Raw genomic sequence first — 18,715 nt, forward strand, 5'->3', positions numbered from 1 at the left:
CGCCGGCCGGGGCTGTGTAAAGTGCCGCGTGCCTGTGTTTCCCCTCCACTTCCACGGGTTGTGTGTGTGCGCTCGCGCGCGTGCGCAGTCAGCGCTGAGGCACTCTGATTGCCCAGCACACAATTCTTGGCAACTCCTGCTCAGTGAGCCGGCAAACTTTGTGTGCACGGCCGAGGGGGATTGACCATTGGCGTCATGGAGCTGAAGTGGTATTGCATGTGACAGAAAAACTCTTAACCAGTCCTGGGGGTGGCAAAGTGTTTTGGTAAGATCAGCAGTATTTCACTACGAGAAGGGGTTCTTGCTGACGGTCTGGAGTTTTGGGGCACGTTCTTCTTTATTGCAATCTTTCAACAACAACAAAAAAATCAGGTTGTTGTGGCGTTAATAAACGAAAGTGCTAAACCGAGAACAGGTTTAACACTTTTTGAGTACATTGAAGAACGTATGTTAAACAAACAAGCCAGTGAGATGTGCGCTGCTAGCGCCAGCGCTTGGATAGGTGATTGTCGCTGTTTAACTGCTGGTAAGATAGCAAATCTTTGCAAATTATTTGAATTCTTTAACTGTAAAAGTCCACAGATCAGGATGTTTAAGTAAAATCATCTAAGAGCTGTGTCTAAACTCAGTGATGGAAATCTGGGAGCTCTTGAGATTTAGAGGCCGGGTGGGGGTTGATCTCCCTCAAGGTTTTATACATGATGTGGAGATGCCGGCGTTGGACTGGGGTGAGCACAGTAAGAAGTCTTGCAACACCAGGTTAAAGTCCAACAGGTTTGTTTCAAACACGAGCTTTCGGAGCACTGCTCCTTCCTCAGGTGAATGAAGAGGTGGGAGCAGTGCTCCGAAAGCTAGTGTTTGAAACAAACCTGTTGGACCTTAACCTGGTGTTGTAAGACTTCTTACTAAGGTTTTATACAACTTGTCATTCACTGGCGTCATTTTAAAAAAGTGAATCCTTTGAATGCTGAGGAATTTAACTTTTCTTTAGGGGTCATCACTTTGCCAGGACTATTCAAAATCTGAGTTATGGTTAGCCAACTAATTGGAGTTTTACAAAAATAATGCTTTGGTTACTGTAAATAGAGAATTGTAATTATACACAAATTGCTGATTAACACTAGCTACTGTTTCCAAATGCAGCATATCCAACAGGGCGAACTGTGTTCAACAACAAAAAATTTACTTCTTACTCCGTGTTTTTTTTTGATGTGGAGATGCCTGCGTTGGACTGTGGTGAGCACAGTAAGAAGTCTTACAACACCAGGTTAAAGTGCAACATGTTTGTTTCAAACACTAGCTTTCGGAGCACTGCTCCTTCCTCAGGCAAATGGAATGAACATACTCTTCATTCACCTGAGGAAGGAGCAGTGCTCCGAAAGCTAGTGTTTGAAACAAATATGTTGGACTTTTAACCTGGTGTTGTTAGACTTCTTACTGTTTTTTCTTTGGAGAGTAATAAATCTGGCTCCTCCTTGAGTCAGTCTATTTTTGTTTGTGGTGCATCATAGTGTGTTCCTAATTCCACTTAAAGGGGGAAACCTTAATGGGATTGACAAACCTAATTTCTCTGCCTCTGCCTGTCGCTCTGCGTGTCTGCCTGTCGCTCTGCGTGTCTGCCTGTCGCTCTGCGTGTCTGCCTGTCGCTCTGCGTGTCTGCCTGTCGCTCTGCGTGTCTGCCTGTCGCTCTGCGTGTCTGCCTGTCGCTCTGCGTGTCTGCCTGTCGCTCTGCGTGTCTGCCTGTCGCTCTGCGTGTCTGCCTGTCGCTCTGCGTGTCTGCCTGTCGCTCTGCGTGTCTGCCTGTCGCTCTGCGTGTCTGCCTGTCGCTCTGCGTGTCTGCCTGTCGCTCTGCGTGTCTGCCTGTCGCTCTGCGTGTCTGCCTGTCGCTCTGCGTGTCTGCCTGTCGCTCTGCGTGTCTGCCTGTCGCTCTGCGTGTCTGCCTGTCGCTCTGCGTGTCTGCCTGTCGCGCTGCGTCTGTCGGCCTGTCGCGCTGCATCTGTCGGCCTCTGCCTGCCTGGCTGGCTGCGTCTGTCGGCCTCTGCCTGCCTGGCTGGCTGCGTCTGTCGGCCTCTGCCTGCCTGGCTGGCTGCGTCTGTCGGCCTCTGCCTGCCTGGCTGGCTGCGTCTGTCGGCCTCTGCCTGCCTGGCTGGCTGCGTCTGTCGGCCTCTGCCTGCCTGGCTGGCTGCGTCTGTCGGCCTCTGCCTGCCTGGCTGGCTGCGTCTGTCGGCCTCTGCCTGCCTGGCTGGCTGCGTCTGTCGGCCTCTGCCTGCCTGGCTGGCTGCGTCTGTCGGCCTCTGCCTGCCTGGCTGGCTGCGTCTGTCGGCCTCTGCCTGCCTGGCTGGCTGCGTCTGTCGGCCTCTGCCTGCCTGGCTGGCTGCGTCTGTCGGCCTCTGCCTGCCTGGCTGGCTGCGTCTGTCGGCCTCTGCCTGCCTGGCTGGCTGCGTCTGTCGGCCTCTGCCTGCCTGGCTGGCTGCGTCTGTCGGCCTCTGCCTGCCTGGCTGGCTGCGTCTGTCGGCCTCTGCCTGCCTGGCTGGCTGCGTCTGTCGGCCTCTGCCTGCCTGGCTGGCTGCGTCTGTCGGCCTCTGCCTGCCTGGCTGGCTGCGTCTGTCGGCCTCTGCCTGCCTGGCTGGCTGCGTCTGTCGGCCTCTGCCTGCCTGGCTGGCTGCGTCTGTCGGCCTCTGCCTGCCTGGCTGGCTGCGTCTGTCGGCCTCTGCCTGCCTGGCTGGCTGCGTCTGTCGGCCTCTGCCTGCCTGGCTGGCTGCGTCTGTCGGCCTCTGCCTGCCTGGCTGGCTGCGTCTGTCGGCCTCTGCCTGCCTGGCTGGCTGCGTCTGTCGGCCTCTCCTGCCTCTCTCTGCGTCTGTCTCTCTGCCTGCCTGGCTGCTGCTCTTCGCCTCTTCCTCCGGCTCCTGCGTCTCTGTCGGCCTCTCCCTCGCCTCGCTGCGTCTGCCTCTTCTCTCTCCTGCTCTCTCTCTTCTCTGTTCCTCCTCCTCTGCGCTCCTGCTCTGTCGCCTTGCTGCCTGCGCTCGTTCTGCGCCTCTGCTCTGCTCTCTCTCTCCTCTCTGTCCCTCTCCGCAGTCTCTCTCTCTCTCTCCTCTCTGCTCTGCCTCTTCTCCCTCCCTCTCTCTCTCTGGGCCTCCTCTCATCTCTCTCTCTCTCTCCCCTCTCTCTCTCTCTCTCTCTCTCTCTCCCTCCCTCTCGCTCTCCCTCTCTGCGCCTCTCTCTCTCTGCACCTCTCTCTTTCTCTCTCGCTGCGTCTCTCTCGCTGCATCTCTCTCTCTCCCTCCCTCTCTGTGCGCCCCTCTCTCCCTCTCTCTCTCCCTCTCTGCGCCTCTCTCTTTCTCTCTCGCTGCGTCTCTCTCTCGCTGCATCTCTCCATCTCTCTCCCTCCCTCTCTCTGCGCCTCTCTCTCTATCTCCCTCCCTCTCGCTGCGCCTCTCTCTCTCTTCCTCCCTCTCTCTGTGCCTCCCTCTCTCTCCCTCCCTCTCTCTGCGCGCTCTCTCTCCCTCCTTCTCTCTCCCTCCCTCCCTCCCTCTCTGTGCCTCTCTCTCCTCTCTCTCTCTCTCTCTCTCCCTCCCTCTCTCTGTGCCTCGCTCTCGCTCTCCCTCTCTGCGCCTCGCTCTCTCGCTCTCCCTCTCTGCGCCTCTCTCTCTCTCTGTGCCTCTCTCTTTCTCTCTCGCTGCGTCTCTCTCTCGCTGCGTCTCTCTCTGCGCCTCTCTCTCTCTCTCTCTGCGCCTCTCTCTCTCTCTCGCTGCGTCTCTCTCTGCGCCTCTCTCTTTCTCTCGCTGCGTCTCTCTCGCTGCGTCTCTCTTGCTGCATCTCCCTCCCTCCCTCTCTCTGCGCGCCTCTCTCTCCCTCCCTCTCTCTGTGCCTCTCCCTCTCTCCCTCCCTCTCTCTGCGCGCCTCTCTCTCCCTCCCTCTCTCTGCGCGCCTCTCTCTCCCTCCCTCTCTCTGCGCCTCTCTCTCCCTCCCTCCCTCTCTCTCTCTCTCTCTCTCTCTCTCCCTCCCTCTCTCTGTGCCCCTCTCTCTCCCTCTCTCCTCTCTCTCTCCCTCTCTGCGCCTCTCTCTCGCTCTCCCTCTCTGCGCCTCTCTCTCGCTCTCCCTATCTGCGCCTCTCGCTCTCTGCGCCTCTCTCTCTCGCTCTCCCTATCTGCGCCTCTCGCTCTCTGCGCCTCTCGCTGCGTCTCTCTCTCTCGCTGCGTCTCTCTCTCTGCGCCTCTCTTTCTCTCTGCGCCTCTCTCTTTCTCTCTGCGCGTCTCTCTTTCTCTCGCTGCGTCTCTCTCTCTCGCTGCGTCTCTCTCTCTCGCTGCGTCTCTCTCTCTCGCTGCGTCTCTCTCTCTCGCTGCGTCTCTCTCTCTCGCTGCGTCTCTCTCTCTCGCTGCGTCTCTCTCTCGCTGCGTCTCTCTCTCGCTGCGTCTCTCTCTCGCTGCGTCTCTCTCTCTCGCTGCGTCTCTCTCTCTCGCTGCGTCTCTCTCTCTCTCGCTGCGTCTCTCTCTCTCGCTGCGTCTCTCTCTCTCGCTGCGTCTCTCTCTCTCGCTGCGCTGCGTCTCTCTCTCTCGCTGCGTCTCTCTCTCTCTCGCTGCGTCTCTCTCTCTCTCGCTGCGTCTCTCTCTCTCGCTGCGTCTCTCTCTCTCGCTGCGTCCTCTCTCTCGCTGCGTCTCTCTCTCTCGCTGCGTCTCTCTCTCTCGCTGCGTCTCTCTCTCTCGCTGCGTCTCTCTCTCTCGCTGCGTCTCTCTCTCTCGCTGCGTCTCTCTCTCTCGCTGCGTCTCTCTCTCTCTGCGTCTCTCTCTCTCGCTGCGTCTCTCTCTCTCGCGCGTCTCTCTCTCTCTGCGTCTCTCTCTCTCTGCGTCTCTCTCTCCTCTCGCTGCGTCTCTCTCGCTGCGTCTCTCTCTCTCTCTCGCTGCGTCTCTCTCTCTCTCGCTGCGTCTCTCTCTCGCTGCGTCTCTCTCTCGCTGCGTCTCTCTCTCGCTCTCTCGCTGCGTCTCTCTCTCTCTCTCTCTCGCTGCGTCTCTCTCTCGCTCTCTCGCTGCGTCTCTCTCTCGCTCTCTCGCTGCGTCTCTCTCTCGCTCTCTCGCTGCGTCGCTCTCTCGCACTCTCGCTTGCGTCTCTCTCTCTTTTTTTTTTTCTCGCTGCGTCTCTCTCTCTCTCTCTCTCTCGCTGCGTCTCTCTCTCTCTCTCTCTCTCTCGCTGCGTCTCTCTCTCTCTCTCTCTCTCGCTGCGTCTCTCTCTCTCTCTCTCTCGCTGCGTCTCTCTCTCTCTCTCTCTCTCGCTGCGTCTCTCTCTCTCTCTCTCTCTCGCTGCGTCTCTCTCTCTCTCTCTCTCTCGCTGCGTACTCTCTCTCTCTCTCTCTCTCGCTGCGTCTCTCTCTCTCTCTCTCTCTCGCTGCGTCTCTCTCTCTCTCTCTCTCTGCTGCGTCTCTCTCTCTCTCTCTCTCGCTGCGTCTCTCTCTCTCTCTCGCTGCTTCTCTCTCTCGCTGCGTCTTCTCTCTCTCGCTGCGTCTCTCTCTCTCTCTCTCTCGCTGCGTCTCTCTCTCTCTCTCGCTGCGTCTCTCTCTCTCTCTCGCTGCGTCTCTCTCTCTCTCTCTCGCTGCGTCTCTCTCTCGCTGCGTCTCTCTCTCGCTGCGTCTCTCTCTCGCTGCGTCTCTCTCTCGCTCTCTCGCTGCGTCTCTCTCTCGCTCTCTCGCTGCGTCTCTCTCTCGCTCTCTCGCTGCGTCTCTCTCTCGCTCTCTCGCTGCGTCTCTCTCTCGCTCTCTCGCTGCGTCTCTCTCTCGCTCTCTCGCTGCGTCTCTCTCTCCTTGGTGGGAAGGGGTAAAGGAGAGTGACCTGGAGCAGAATGTTTATTCTTATCGACAAATGGAGATGGATAGCCTAGTTTCAGTTTCTGGAACAAGCTACTGCAAAAAAAAAAAAAGGGGGGGGGCAGCACGGTAGCACAGTGGTTAGCACAGTTGCTTCACGGCTCCAGGGTCCCAGGTTCGATTCCCGGCTAGGTCACTGTCTGTGCGGAGTCTGCACGTTCTCGCATGTCTGTGTGGGTTTCCTCCGGGTACTCTGGTTTCTTCCCACAATCCAAATATGTGCAGGTTAGGTGGATTGGCCATGCTAAATTTGCCCTTAGTGTCCAAAATGGTTACATGGGTGTTACTGGGTTACGGGGATAGGGTAGATACATGGGCTTGAATAGGGTGCTCTTTGTAAGGGCGGGTGCGGACTCGATGGGCCGAAATAGGCTCCTTACGCACTGTAAATTCTGTGGGTAGCACAGTAGCACAAGTGGATAGCACTGTGGATTCACAGTGCCAGGGTCCCAGGTTCGATTCCACGCTGGATCACTGTGCGGAGTCTGCACGTTCTCCCCGTGTCTACGTGGGTTTCTTCCGGGTGCTCCGGTTCCCTCCCACAGTCCAAAGGCGTACAGGTTAGGTGGATTGGCCATGATAAATTGTCCTTCGTGACCAAACAGGTGAGTAGTTATTGGGTTATGGGGATAGGGTGGAAGTAAGGGCTTAAGTGGGCCGGTGCAGTCTCGATGGGCCGAATGGCCTCCTTCTGCACTGTATGTTCTATGTATAAAAAAAAACGTCTGAGTGGAGGTGAAGGATTTTATAAATTGTCAGCGATCTGTGTATGATGATTTTGAAAATATCTAACGGCACATTGTTTTTGTTTTTATAAAGGGCCGCCTTGACATTTGTTATATTCTGCTTGGCGCTTGGCCAGGTCTGCCCCAATGTCTTGGTCCACCCAGATTGAGTGACCCTGCCAGTTGCAAGACCTTGTGTGTCTTGCCCAGTTTATGATCCTTTCCTGGTCTTGGTAGCGATGCATCTTCACAATGATGGCCCGCGGCTGTTCCTTGGGCTTTGGCTGGAGTGACCTGTGGGCTCTGTCCACTTCTGCAGGTTTGGCGAAGCTTCCCATTCCCATCAGTTTGCCCAGCATCTGGCCCACGTGCTCCGTAGAGTTCCTGTCCTCGGTTCACTCTGGTAGGCCCACAATGTCGAGGTTCTGGCGGTGCAACCGATATTCTTGGTCTTCAACTTTCCACTTCAGTGTCCCTTGTGTCTTCGCCAACCTTGCCATTTCCATCTCCAATGAGGCGATCTGATCACTCTGATCGGTCAAGGCCTTCTCCAGCTCTCCACCCGTCGCTTCCTGCATCTCCAGCCACCTTTCCGTCTTTTCCAATGCCGCTTACAGGATGACCAATGCCTCCGCTCCGGCCACTTTCACTGTTGCCATCATTTCCATTTTGATAGCATCCTTGACCTCTTGGAGTTCCTAGGTTAGGTACTCCCTCTGTTTGTTCATCGGGGAGACTTCCTGTGTACAATCCGGCGGTCCTTCCCGCTTAGGTGTGATCGGGATCTTGCTGCCTGTGTGTTTGTCATCACCTCGGTCCTCCTCTGGCACCTCTTACCGCCTATGCCGTCTCATCACTCCCTAGGGTTGCTGCCGCTTGGCATGTCTTGATGGTGTTGGAGGAGGGCAAGGGGTTTTTCTACAGTTTTAGTGGGCTATTTTCAGTTGAAAGCGCCTACATTCAAGTTCCAGGCGGAGAGCCACCTTTCGTGCGTCGGTTCAGCACATCCCCGCCACCAGAGGTCATTTTGAAAATATGTATATTCCACAGTTTTCAGTGAAGGATGTCAGTGTGTTTATGGATGAAACTTTGCAAGAATTATTTTGTCATTGTAACTGACCTCTTTCATGATGCATGAAGAGATTCTGTAATGGATGGACCATGGTGTCCAGCATGTACAGACTCGTGAGGAAGAATAAATGAGGGCAGTCACAGGTACTAAAGTAACAACTAGCAGTGTGGGACAACATTGAAAAAATTCTTATTGGTACAAATAAACTTAATGTATGCAAAACTTTGCATCTGGTTGTCATTGTTTTTGGTAAGATTAAACATTTTAAAAATAAATTTAGGGTAGGGTACCCAATTAATTTTTCCAATTAAGGGGCAATTTAGCATGTTCAATCCACCTACCCTGCACATCTTTGGATTGTGGGGGCGAAACCTATGCAAACATGGGGAGAATGTGCAAACTCCACACGGACAGTGACCCAGAGCCGGGATCGAACCTGAGACCTTGGCACCGTGAGGCAACAGTGCTAACCACTGCGCCACCATGCGGCCCATGATTAAACATCTTTAAAAAGTCTGTATTTCATAGAATCATAGAATTCCTACAGTTCAGAAGGAGACCATTTGGCCATTTAGTCTGCACCAACCCTCTGCATCTGACCTAGGCCCCTCCCTATCCCCATAATCCCACCTAACCTTTTTGGACACTAAGGGGCAATTTAGCACGGTCAATCCACCTAACCTGCACATCTTTGGACTGTGGGAGGAAACCGGAGTACCCGGAGGAAACCCACGCAGAGAAGGGGAGAATATGTAAACACCGCACAGTCACCCGTGGTCAGAATCAAACCCGGGTCTCTGGTTCTGTGAGTAGAAGTGTTAGCCACTGTGCTGCCATTTTTCCCTCTTTTTTTGGCCGCCCTGTTGACCAATGTTATTTCCCTGCTGGAATCAATTTTGAGTTCAGTTCAGTGTTGTATTCACCGCAATATAATGTTCACATTGGCAGATGCAGGAAATGTTACTTTTTGAGGTTGTCTCATGACTGTCATTTTATAATTCAAGATTCTAGTTCTGTAAGATTTTCGGTGGATTGCTTTTGGAGTAATATGTGTAAATGTTTAAGGCAGATGGTTTGTGCCAGTTAATGAATTTTAATGCGAGATGAATGGTCTTAGCAAAGTGGAAATTCCAAGCTACTTTCCGAAATTAGCATTGATTGCTCGTGTTTTTTGAGAATATGGGCTGGAATTCTACGGCTTTTCACTGGCAGCGGGATTCTCCAGTTTACCAGTGGCATGGGGTGGTGTCAATGGGAATTTCCATTGTCAGTGGCGGGAATAGAGAATCTCTCCACCAGCGAATGTGCGCTACCAAGAAACATGTGGCTGGCGGACGGAGAATCCAGCCTAATATGTTTGTGTGTGTGTCTCGTTGTGTGGGGGGAGGGTGTCTGTGTCTCTCGGGGTGAGGGGTGTGTGTGTGTCTGTCTCTTGCGCACCTTGGTGTGTCAGTCTGTGTCCCTAAGTGTGTGTGTCTGTCTCTGTGTGTGCGTCTCAGTGTGTTCTGTGTGTCGTTCTGTGTGTTTCGGTGCATTGGGTGTGTTACTGTCTCTCGGGGTGGGGGTTTTGTATGTGTGTGTGTGTGTGTGTCTCATTCTGGGATCATGTGATGCTGGGACGGCACGATGGTGCAGTGGTTAGCACCGCTGCCTCACGGCGCCAAGGGCCCAGGTTTGATCCTGGCCCCGGGTCACTGTCCGTGTGGAGTTTGCACATTCCTCCTGTGTCTGTGGGTCTCACCCCCACAACCCAAAGATGTGCAGGGTAGGTGGATTTGCCATGGAAATTGCCCCTTAATTGGAAAAAAGAGAATGTGATGATGGCTTGATTTTGCAGTATTACTTTTAAGAAAAATCCATGACTCAGAAACACTTGTCGTGCATTGAGCCTAAGGAGCGAGTTATATGGAGGGTGGGGAGGAGGCGAGCTGATAGACGGGGCCAAGGTCCAGTTGAAATGCTGACTTAAGTGCTGAAGCTCAGTATGTAGAAACACTTGCCAATGCTGGTAAGTATAAAAGTGAAGGGTGTGGTGGTTAGGATTGGTAGTGTGGTTTAAATTATTTTTCCAGAATATGCACAAAGCTAGCAAACCGGTTGGATCAGTTTGAACTTCTGTCAAGCACTGGTCCAAGACGAATTCTAATGTTTGAAATTGGCAGAGAGATAGATGAATGAGTTTGGAGATTACAGTCTTTCCTACTGTCTTAGATTAGACCTACGATGTAGATGGTTTTTGCTTGTGGACCAGGCAGTATTAAACGACAACGCTCACATACAGAAGCACCTTTTCCTCCGACACTGAAGATCACTAAAGATTTACAGCTGCCTTGAAACACTGGGTAAAGTACAAATAGTTTACAGTAAATCTCACCTCTGAACCTAGACAAACCTAAAGAAAACCATCGAGCTCCTTGCTAAAGCAAACCCTGTTTCCCATTCCTCTCTCTTCCTCTAGCGTTCCTTCTGCTTCTGACTGTCCGTTTACAATCGTAAACGATGATTTCAGTGTTCTTTGCATATGTTACATGGAGTGTGGAATTAGTGAAAGGTTTCAAAATGCTCCTGTTGTGATTACTGACAGGTTTAGTTGACACACATGGTAGGTAGCTTGTAAATCCACCTCTGAGTTTATTTGATGCACTGCTTGGTGGAAGTTGGTACTAGTGAACATGTAATTGTAATTACATTTTTCATAACATTTTTGATTTTATGAAATAAATTAAGAGTACCCAATTTATTTTTTCCAATTAAGGGGCAATTTAGTGTGGCAAATCCATCTACCTGCACATCTTTGGGTTGTGGGGGTCCCACGCAAACACTGGGAGAATGAACAAACTCCACACGGACAGTGACCCAGGGCCGGGATCGAATCCGAGACCTCAGCACCGTGAGTGCTAATCACTGCGCCACCGTGCTGCCCTACATTTTTGGTTTTTAATAAAAATATGACCCATATACAAACTGGGAAACAGCAAAACCATTTTTCAATGAAAAGTCAAATTTAACTTTTGATCTTATGATCAGAATTTGATCTCTTAGGCTCTCTTTCTTCCTCTCTCTCTCGTCTCTTTCTCGCTCGTCTCTCGTACTCGCTTGCGTTCTCGTCTCTCGTATTCGCTCGCTCTCTTGTCTCGTGCTTGCTTTCTCTCTCGTCTCATGTTCGCTCTTGTGTCTCTTGCTCACTCTCTCGCCCTCTTTCTCGCTCGCTCTCGTCTCATTCTCGCTTGCTCACTCTTTCTCGCTCATTCTCTAGTCTCTCGCTCACTCCCCTCCCTTGCTTGCTCTCTTCTCTCGCTTGCTCCCTAGTCTCTCGCTTGCCCTTCATTCTCCCTTGCTTGCTGTTTTGTCTCTTTCTCATACGCTCTCTCGTCTCCCTCACTCACTCATCTCTTTTGCTCGCTCGCTCTCATCTCGCTCACTCTCGCCTTGCTCACTCTCGTCTCTTTCTCGCTCACTCCTCGTCTCGCTCGCTCACTCGTCGCTCATCTCTCGCGCTCTCTCGCTTGCTCTCTCGTCCTCTAGCTCGCTCTCTCGTCCTCTTGCTCGCTCACGCTCGCTCTCTCGTCCTCTTTCTCGCTGACGCTCGCTCTCTCGTCCTCTTGCTCGCTGACGCTCGCTCTCTCGTCCTCTTTCTCGCTCTCATCCTCTTTCTCGCTCACGCTCGCTCTCATCCTCTTTCTCGCTTACGCTCGCTCTCTCGTCCTCTTTCTCGCTCACGCTCGCTCTCTCCTCTTTCTCGCTCACGTTGCTCTCTCCTCTTTCTCGCTCACGTCGCTCTCTCGTCCTCTTTCTCGCTCACGCTCGCTCTCTCGTCCTCTTTCTCGCTCACGCTCGCTCTCTCGTCCTCTTTCTCGCTCACGCTCGCTCTCTCGTCCTCTTTCTCGCTCAGGCTCGCTCTCTCGTCCTCTTTCTCGCTCACGCTCGCTCTCTCGTCCTCTTTCTCGCTCACGCTCGCTGTCTCGTCCTCTTTCTCGCTCACGCTCGCTCTCTCGTCCTCTTTCTCGCTCACGCTCGCTCTCTCGTCCTCTTTCTCGCTCACGCTCGCTCTCTCGTCCTCTTTCTCGCTCACGCTCGCTCTCTCGTCCTCTTTCTCGCTCACGCTCGCTCTCTCGTCCTCTTTCTCGCTCACGCTCGCTCTCTCGTCCTCTTTCTCGCTCACGCTCGCTCTCTCGTCCTCTTGCTCGCTCACGCTCGCTCTCTCGTCCTCTTCTCGTCACGCTCGCTCTCGTCCTCTTTCTCGCTCACGCTCGCTCTCTCGTCCTCTTGCTCGCTCACGCTCGCTCTCTCGTCCTCTTGCTCGCTCACGCTCGCTCTCTCGTCCTCTTTCTCGCTCACGCTCGCTCTCTCGTCCTCTTGCTCGCTCACGCTCGCTCTCTCGTCCTCTTTCTCGCTCTCTCGTCCTCTTTCTCGCTCACGCTCGCTCTCTCGTCCTCTTTCCCGCTCACGCCGCTCTCTCGCCCTCTTTCCCGCTCGCCCCTCTTTCCCGCTCGCCCCTCTTTCCCGCTCGCCCCTCTTTCCCGCTCGCCCCTCTTTCCCGCTCGCCCCTCTTTCCCGCTCGCCCCTCTTTCCCGCTCGCCCCTCTTTCCCGCTCGCCCCTCTTTCCCGCTCGCCCCTCTTTCCCGCTCGCCCCTCTCTTGCCCGCTCGCCCCTCTCTTGCCCGCTCGCCCCTCTCTTGCCCGCTCGCCCCTCTCTTGCCTGCTCGTTCTGGATCTCCCAAATACCATGGGTGAAAAAGGCTCTTAAAACGCGGGCCCTGGTGGGAGCTGCCATGTGAGCGCCCTCCCACATGTGACGTCACCAGACGTCGACCGTTATTTCTTCTTCTTGTCCTTCGTTTGAGTCTGTACTATGTCCTGATTTGTAATTGATTAAAGATTAACCTCTCTCTTAACCCAGCCACAAAGCACTCCCAAAAGTAGACTAGAATTCTGTTTGTATTGTTGTGGAACCAGGCAGAGAGTTATAATTCGGGGCAGCATGGTAGCATTGTGGATAGCACAATCGCTTCACAGCTCCAGGGTCCCAGGTTCGATTCCGGCTTGGGTCACTGTCTGTGCGGAGTCTACACATCCTCCCCATGTGTGCGTGGGTTTCCTCCGGGTGCTCCGGTTTCCTCCCACAGTCCAAAAGATGTGCAGGTTAGGTGGATTGGCCATGATAAATTGCCCTTAGTGTCCAAAATTGCCCTTAGTGTTGGGTGGGGTTACTGGGTTATGGGGATAGGGTGGATTTGTTGACCTTGGGTAGGGTGCTCTTTCCAAGAGCCGGTGCAGACTCGATGGGCTGAATGGCCTCCTTCTGCACTGTAAATTCTATGTAAATTCTATGCAGTGCTGGACCACAGATTTTAAAAAATAATTTTAGAGTATCCAGTTCCTTTTTTTTTACAATTAAGGGGTAATTTGGCATGACCAATCCACCTACCCTGCACATCTATTTTGGGTTGTGGGGTGAGACCCACGCAGACACTGGGAGAATGTGAAAACTCCACACGGATGTTGAGGCAGCAGTACTAACCACTGCTCCACCGTGCCTCCCGAGGCCACAGATTTAATGACCTAGTCTGTTACATCCAAACAGGCAGCAGCTCCCTCTGCAAATTGCCTTTGAGCAGAGGCAAAGTGTCTATTGTCAAGGGGATTCTGCCTATTTGTGTCTGTGTAGGTTCTTTGACCGAAAGACCTGGAGCACCATTCTCTAGTCTCCCCTGTGTCGTGTTTCTTGGTGGCGGGAGGCCGCCCATCGTTGACCGGGGATGAGATCTTCTGGTCCCACTGCTGTCGATGTGAATCCCATTGATTCCACCTAATGCCGCTGGGGAACCCATGGCAGGGGTGCACCATTGGCAGGACTGGAAGATCCCACTGGCGTGAACAGCCATAAGATCTATCCCTGGTTAGTTTCACACCTCGCTCAGTCCCCATGGTGCTCCAGATCTCTTCTCCTTCAAATAATTATCCAGTTTTTTAAAAAAACTATGGAAACTGAATCTAGCACTTATCAGGCAAGTCATTCCAAATCTTAACCATTTGCTGCATGAAAAACATTCCTCCTGTTGCCTCTGGTGCTTTTGCCACTTCCTTAAATCTGCAGCCCGTGGTTACTGATTAAGGTTTCCATTGGTGGATACAGGGTGAGGTTTGTATTTCATATTTTCCTGTCTCCTCATTCACGTTGAGAGTGGGAGTTTGAAGTACAAAAAAAGTAGGGGCAGCAGGCTATCACAGTGGTTAGCACTGCTGCCTCACGACACTGAGGACTGAGGTCCAGCTCCCTGTGTTTGCGTGGGTCTCACCCCCAAAATCCAAACATGTGCAGGGCAGATGGATTGGCCATGCTAAATTGCCCCCTAATTTAAAAAAAAAAATTAAATAAGAATTGTTCACTACAAATATGTGAAATGTTGATATTGCACTATCAATCTCCTGTAAACAGAGGCTTCCACATCATGCAATCTGTCTCTTCCAGGTCCATATAGCACATAAACAAACACCAGCATGTTCCAGTTGGGCTGAGTGGCCTGTATTAGTGGTCATGATGTGGAGATGCCGGCGTTGGACTGGGATGGGCACAGTAAGAAGTCTTACAACACCAGGTTAAAGTCTCATAGGTTTGTTTGAAATCGCTAGTTTTCGGAGCACAGCTCCTTCCTCGGGTGATTTCTGATGAAGGAGCTGCGTTCCGAAAGCTAGTGATTCAAAACAAACCTGTTGGACTTTAACCTTGTGTTTTACTGTATTAGTGGTATATAATCAATGTAATTGAAACTGTTCACAATGTAATAATTTGCATTGTAATCCTCACCTCCACTAGATGTTTCTGAGATGCTGTTGATTTAATCCAGGATTTCCCAGAAGTTTTGCATCTCTTAAGATAAAAACCAGATGTGTTCAGGGGAGGAGAAGCTGTCTAAAAACCATCCAGTCTGGAGAGAACATGAATGAAAGTTCCTCGAGGTGGTGATCAACACAGTACAATATTCAGTATCAAAAGCAGAAAATATTGGACAATCGCAACAGGTTTGACAGCATCTGTGGAGAGAGAAGGGAGCTAAGGTTTTGAGTCTGGATGACCCTTTGTCGAAGCTGGAGAGAACTGGAAATAGGGTCAGATTGTTGTGGGGAGGGGCATGTGGAGCGGTGAGGCTGGATAGAGGGGAAAGTGATAGGTGGAGATTGACAAAGATGTTGTGAACAGAAAGACAAATGAAATGTAAATGGTGGTGATAAAGGCTAAGAAGGGTGCTGATCGTGGCACATAAAGAGATTAGAATATGTTCATGGCAGAACAAAGGTGAGCAGTCTGTCAAAGGACAACTAGAAACAAAACAGATGGGCCAAGTAAGGGGGGGAAGGGTGGACAATGGTGAGGGAAAAAGAGATTAATAGAAGAAATGAAAATAAATTGATGGAAATAAAAATGGGGTGAAGGTGGAGGAGAGGTCACAGTCTGAAGTTGTTGAACTCAATGTTAAATCCAGAAGGCTGTAACATGCTAATCGGAAAATGAGGTGCTGTTCTTCCAGTTTGCACTGGGCTTCAGTAAAACATTGCAGCAGGCCAAGGACAGACATGTGGACATGGGAGCAGGATGGTGAGTTGAAATGGCAAGTGACAGGAAAATCTGGGTCCTGCTTGCAGAAGGGGGCATCAACAGTGCTATCAAGCGGCACTTACGCAGCATTAACCTGCTCACTGACTATCAGTTTGGATTCCGTCAGGGTCACTCAGCTCTTTACCTCATCACAGCCTTGGTTCAAACCTGTACAAAAGAGCTAAACCCGAGGTGAGGTAAGAGTGACTGCCCTTAACATCAAGACAGCATTTGACTGAGTATAGCATCAAGGAGCCCTAGCTAAACTGGTGTCAATAGGAATCGGAGAAAACGCTCCGTTGGTTGGAGTCATACCTGGCACAAAGGAAGATGGTTGTGGTGGTTGAAGGTCAATCATCTCAGCTCCAGGACATTACTGCAGGAGTTCTTCAGGGTAGTGTCCTGGGCCCAACGATCTTCAGCTGATTCAATGACCTTCCTTGCATCATAAGGTCAGATGTGTGCAATTATCAGCGGACACCCTCAACGTTCAGCACTATTCACAACTCCTCAAATACTGAAGCAGTGCATGTCCAGATGCAGCAAGACCTGGACAATATCCAGGCTTGGGGCAGACACATGCCAGGTAATGACCATCTTTAACAAGAGACAGTCTCAATCTCAACCATCATCCCTTGATATTTGATGGCATTTCCATAGAATCTCTGCAGTGCAGAAGGAGGCCATTCAACACATCAGGTCTGCACCAATCCTCCAAAAGAGCACTCTACCCCTGCCCACCCCACCCTATAACCCTAACCTGGACACACAAGGGACAATTTAGCATGGCCAATCCACCTAATATTTTTGGACTTTGGGCGGAAACCAGAGCATCTGGAGGAATCCTATGGAGACAGAGAGAATATGCAAACTCCATACAGTCACTCAAGGTCGGAATCAAACCTGGGTCCCTGGCGCTGTGAGGCAGCAATATTAACCTCTGTGCCACCATGATGCTTGCTAAATCTCCCACTATCAACATCCTGGGAGTTCCCATTGACCAGAAACTGAACTGGACTAGCCACATAAATAATATGGCTAAAAGAGCAGGTTAGAGGTTAGGAATCCTGCAGTGTGTAACTCCCCAAAGTTGGTCCAAGGCACAAGTCAGGAGTGTAATGGAATGCTCTCCACGTGCCTGGATGAGTGCAGCTCCAGCAACACTCCAGAAACTTGACAACATCCAGGACAAAGCCCTGCTTGATTTGCACCCCTTCCACGAAGATTCACTGCCTCCAACACCTAAACACAGTGGCAGGTGTGTGTACCATCAACAAGATTCATTGCAGGAACTCGCCAAGCCTCCTTTGGCAGCACCTCCCAAACCCATTACCTCTACCATCTAGAAGGGCAAGAGCAGCAAGTACCTGAGAACCCCACCACCTGTAGTTTCCCCTCCAAGTCACTCACCATTCTGACTTGGAAGTATATCGCCGCTCTTTTACTGTCGATGGGTCCAAATCCTGGAACTCCCTCCGTAACAGCAATGTATGTACCTACACCGTGGTTCAAGAACAAGGGTAATTAGGGATGGGTAATAATTGCTGGCCTAACCAGCAGTTTTAAAAAATTTGTTCAGCCAGTATTTGTTGCCCATCCCTGAGGGAATTTCAGAGTCAACCATATGGCTGTGGGTCTGGAGTCACATGTAGACCAAACCAGGTAAGGACATCAAGATTTCCTTCCCTGAAGGACATAAGTGAACCAGATGGGTTTTTATGACAATTGACAATAGTTTCATGGTCATCACTCAACTTTTCAATCCAGATTTTTATTGAATTCAAATTTCACCATCTGCAGTGGGGGGGGATGTGAACCCGGGTCCCCAGAGCATTACCCTGGTTCTCTGGATTACTAGTGCAGCGACAATACCACTACACCACCACCTCTCCCCAATATTAATAAGTGGTGGATGTAAAAGATGCAACAATGCAGGGAGTTCCCTTGGTGTCCTGATTTATCATTCTATCCCCTAACAGTACCACCAGCAGCAAATTTATCTGGTTATGTAATTGTTTGCTTTGTGCAAATTGGCTCCTGCGTTTTGTCATTAGCAACCAATTCTAAAGAGGTCACTCATTCATTGCAGAGCACTCTGAAATATCCTGAGGGCTGGTTAGAGTAAAATATAAACATAATCTTTCTTTCTGTCTTTTCTTTATTTCTTTACAGCCATGTAGAAATCCGCTTAATGAGATGGAATAGTTCAGGGGTGTTAGTCTGCTGTCTCTGGAATACATAGTGCAGTAGATCAGTGTGAGAATCACCATGGAATTAAGAACGTCAATTCAGTTTGGCAATCTGCATTTGGAGAGAGAATTTCAAACAAAAATTCTCAATCCAGGGGCTGTTTAGCACAGGGCTAAATCGCTGGCTTTGAAAGCAGACCAAGGCAGGCCAGCAGCATGGTTCAATTCCCGTAACAGCCTCCCCGAACAGGCGCCGGAATGTGGCGACTAGGGGCTTTTCACAGTAACTTCATTTGAAGCCTACTTGTGACAATAAGTGATTTTCATTTCATTTTTTTTCAATTGGGATTTGATTGGCATTCCTTTCCTGGTCCTATGTTTTCCCGTTTAGTTTTGTGGGATAACAGGGAAGGGTGGTGTTTGCCCTCGTTTGTTGATTGTCAGTGGGATTAATGACTCCGGAACTGGAGAGATTTAAGTGATTTTTATAATTACAATGCATTTCTGAGGAGGCAATTAGGGTGGGGGTTTGCAGCTTCAGATGCATTGTTGCAGGGAGTTGTTGTGCAAGGGACTCTTTTTTAGGAGAAAATTCTATAAATATTTCAAATAGGGAGATGCAGGGTTTAAGTGGAGAGTGTATGGCAGGGGTGGGCAAACTTTTCCGTGCAAGGGCCACATTCAGAAATTCACAATTTTAAAGGGCCGCATAGTATATTAATTAATAGTCCCGGTTTTAACCAATTAGCGTGCGGCATATACCTCAGCGCTTCCCCTGGCGGCATCCTGCCTTTAGCCCTCTTTTTCTCTACTTTTCAAAAATGGCGCTTCACCCGGTTATGATTCTGGGCGCCTCATATGGAACATAGAACAGTACAGCACAGAACAGGCTCTTCGGCCCTCGATGTTGTGCCGAGCAATGATCACCCTACTCAAGTCAATGTATCCACCCTATACCAGTAATCCAACAGCCCCCCCCCCCCCCCATTAACCTTATTTTTAAAAAAATAAAAAAATTTTAATTTAAAAAAAAATTTTTAATAAATTTTTTTTTTTTTTTTAATGACTTGATCTTGGTGGGCCGCATAAAGACCTTTGGCGGGCCGCATGCGGGCCGTAGTTTGCCCACCCCTGGTGTATGGCATGTGGGATTATCATTTGTTATAGCAAAGAGCTGGGACAGACATTGAGTGGCTGCATGTCCCTCTGTTTATGATCCTATTTCACATGTAAATGACATTTAGTAAAATGTATTTGCTGATGCTGCTTTTTGGACAAC

The 18,715-nt window shown here is 50.9% G+C and overlaps 2 protein-coding genes across 4 annotated transcripts in view; one reads left to right on the plus strand and one right to left on the minus strand.

The window, feature by feature from the left end:
* Window positions 1–18,715, plus strand: part of sertad2b (SERTA domain containing 2b) — a 92,466-nt gene that overhangs the window by 44,717 nt on the left and 29,034 nt on the right. The window contains exon 1 of one of the 3 annotated variants that reach the window (XM_038807555.1): window positions 109–265. The exons of 1 other annotated variant lie outside the window; for it this stretch is intronic. The gene's annotated coding sequence lies outside the window, so the exon portion shown is untranslated. One more of the 3 variants, XM_038807570.1, reaches the window with a different exon arrangement.
* LOC119963442 (putative uncharacterized protein DDB_G0271982) lies at window positions 4,381–5,361 on the minus strand (the record flags this gene model as incomplete). The annotated part of the gene is made up of 2 exons (XM_038792621.1): window positions 4,381–4,452; window positions 5,254–5,361. Coding segments are annotated over 2 exons (180 nt in total), but the record flags the coding sequence as incomplete, so codon positions are not given.

The sequence above is a fragment of the Scyliorhinus canicula genome, chromosome 1 (genome assembly GCF_902713615.1).
Source record: "Scyliorhinus canicula chromosome 1, sScyCan1.1, whole genome shotgun sequence".
Lineage (NCBI taxonomy): Eukaryota > Metazoa > Chordata > Chondrichthyes > Carcharhiniformes > Scyliorhinidae > Scyliorhinus > Scyliorhinus canicula.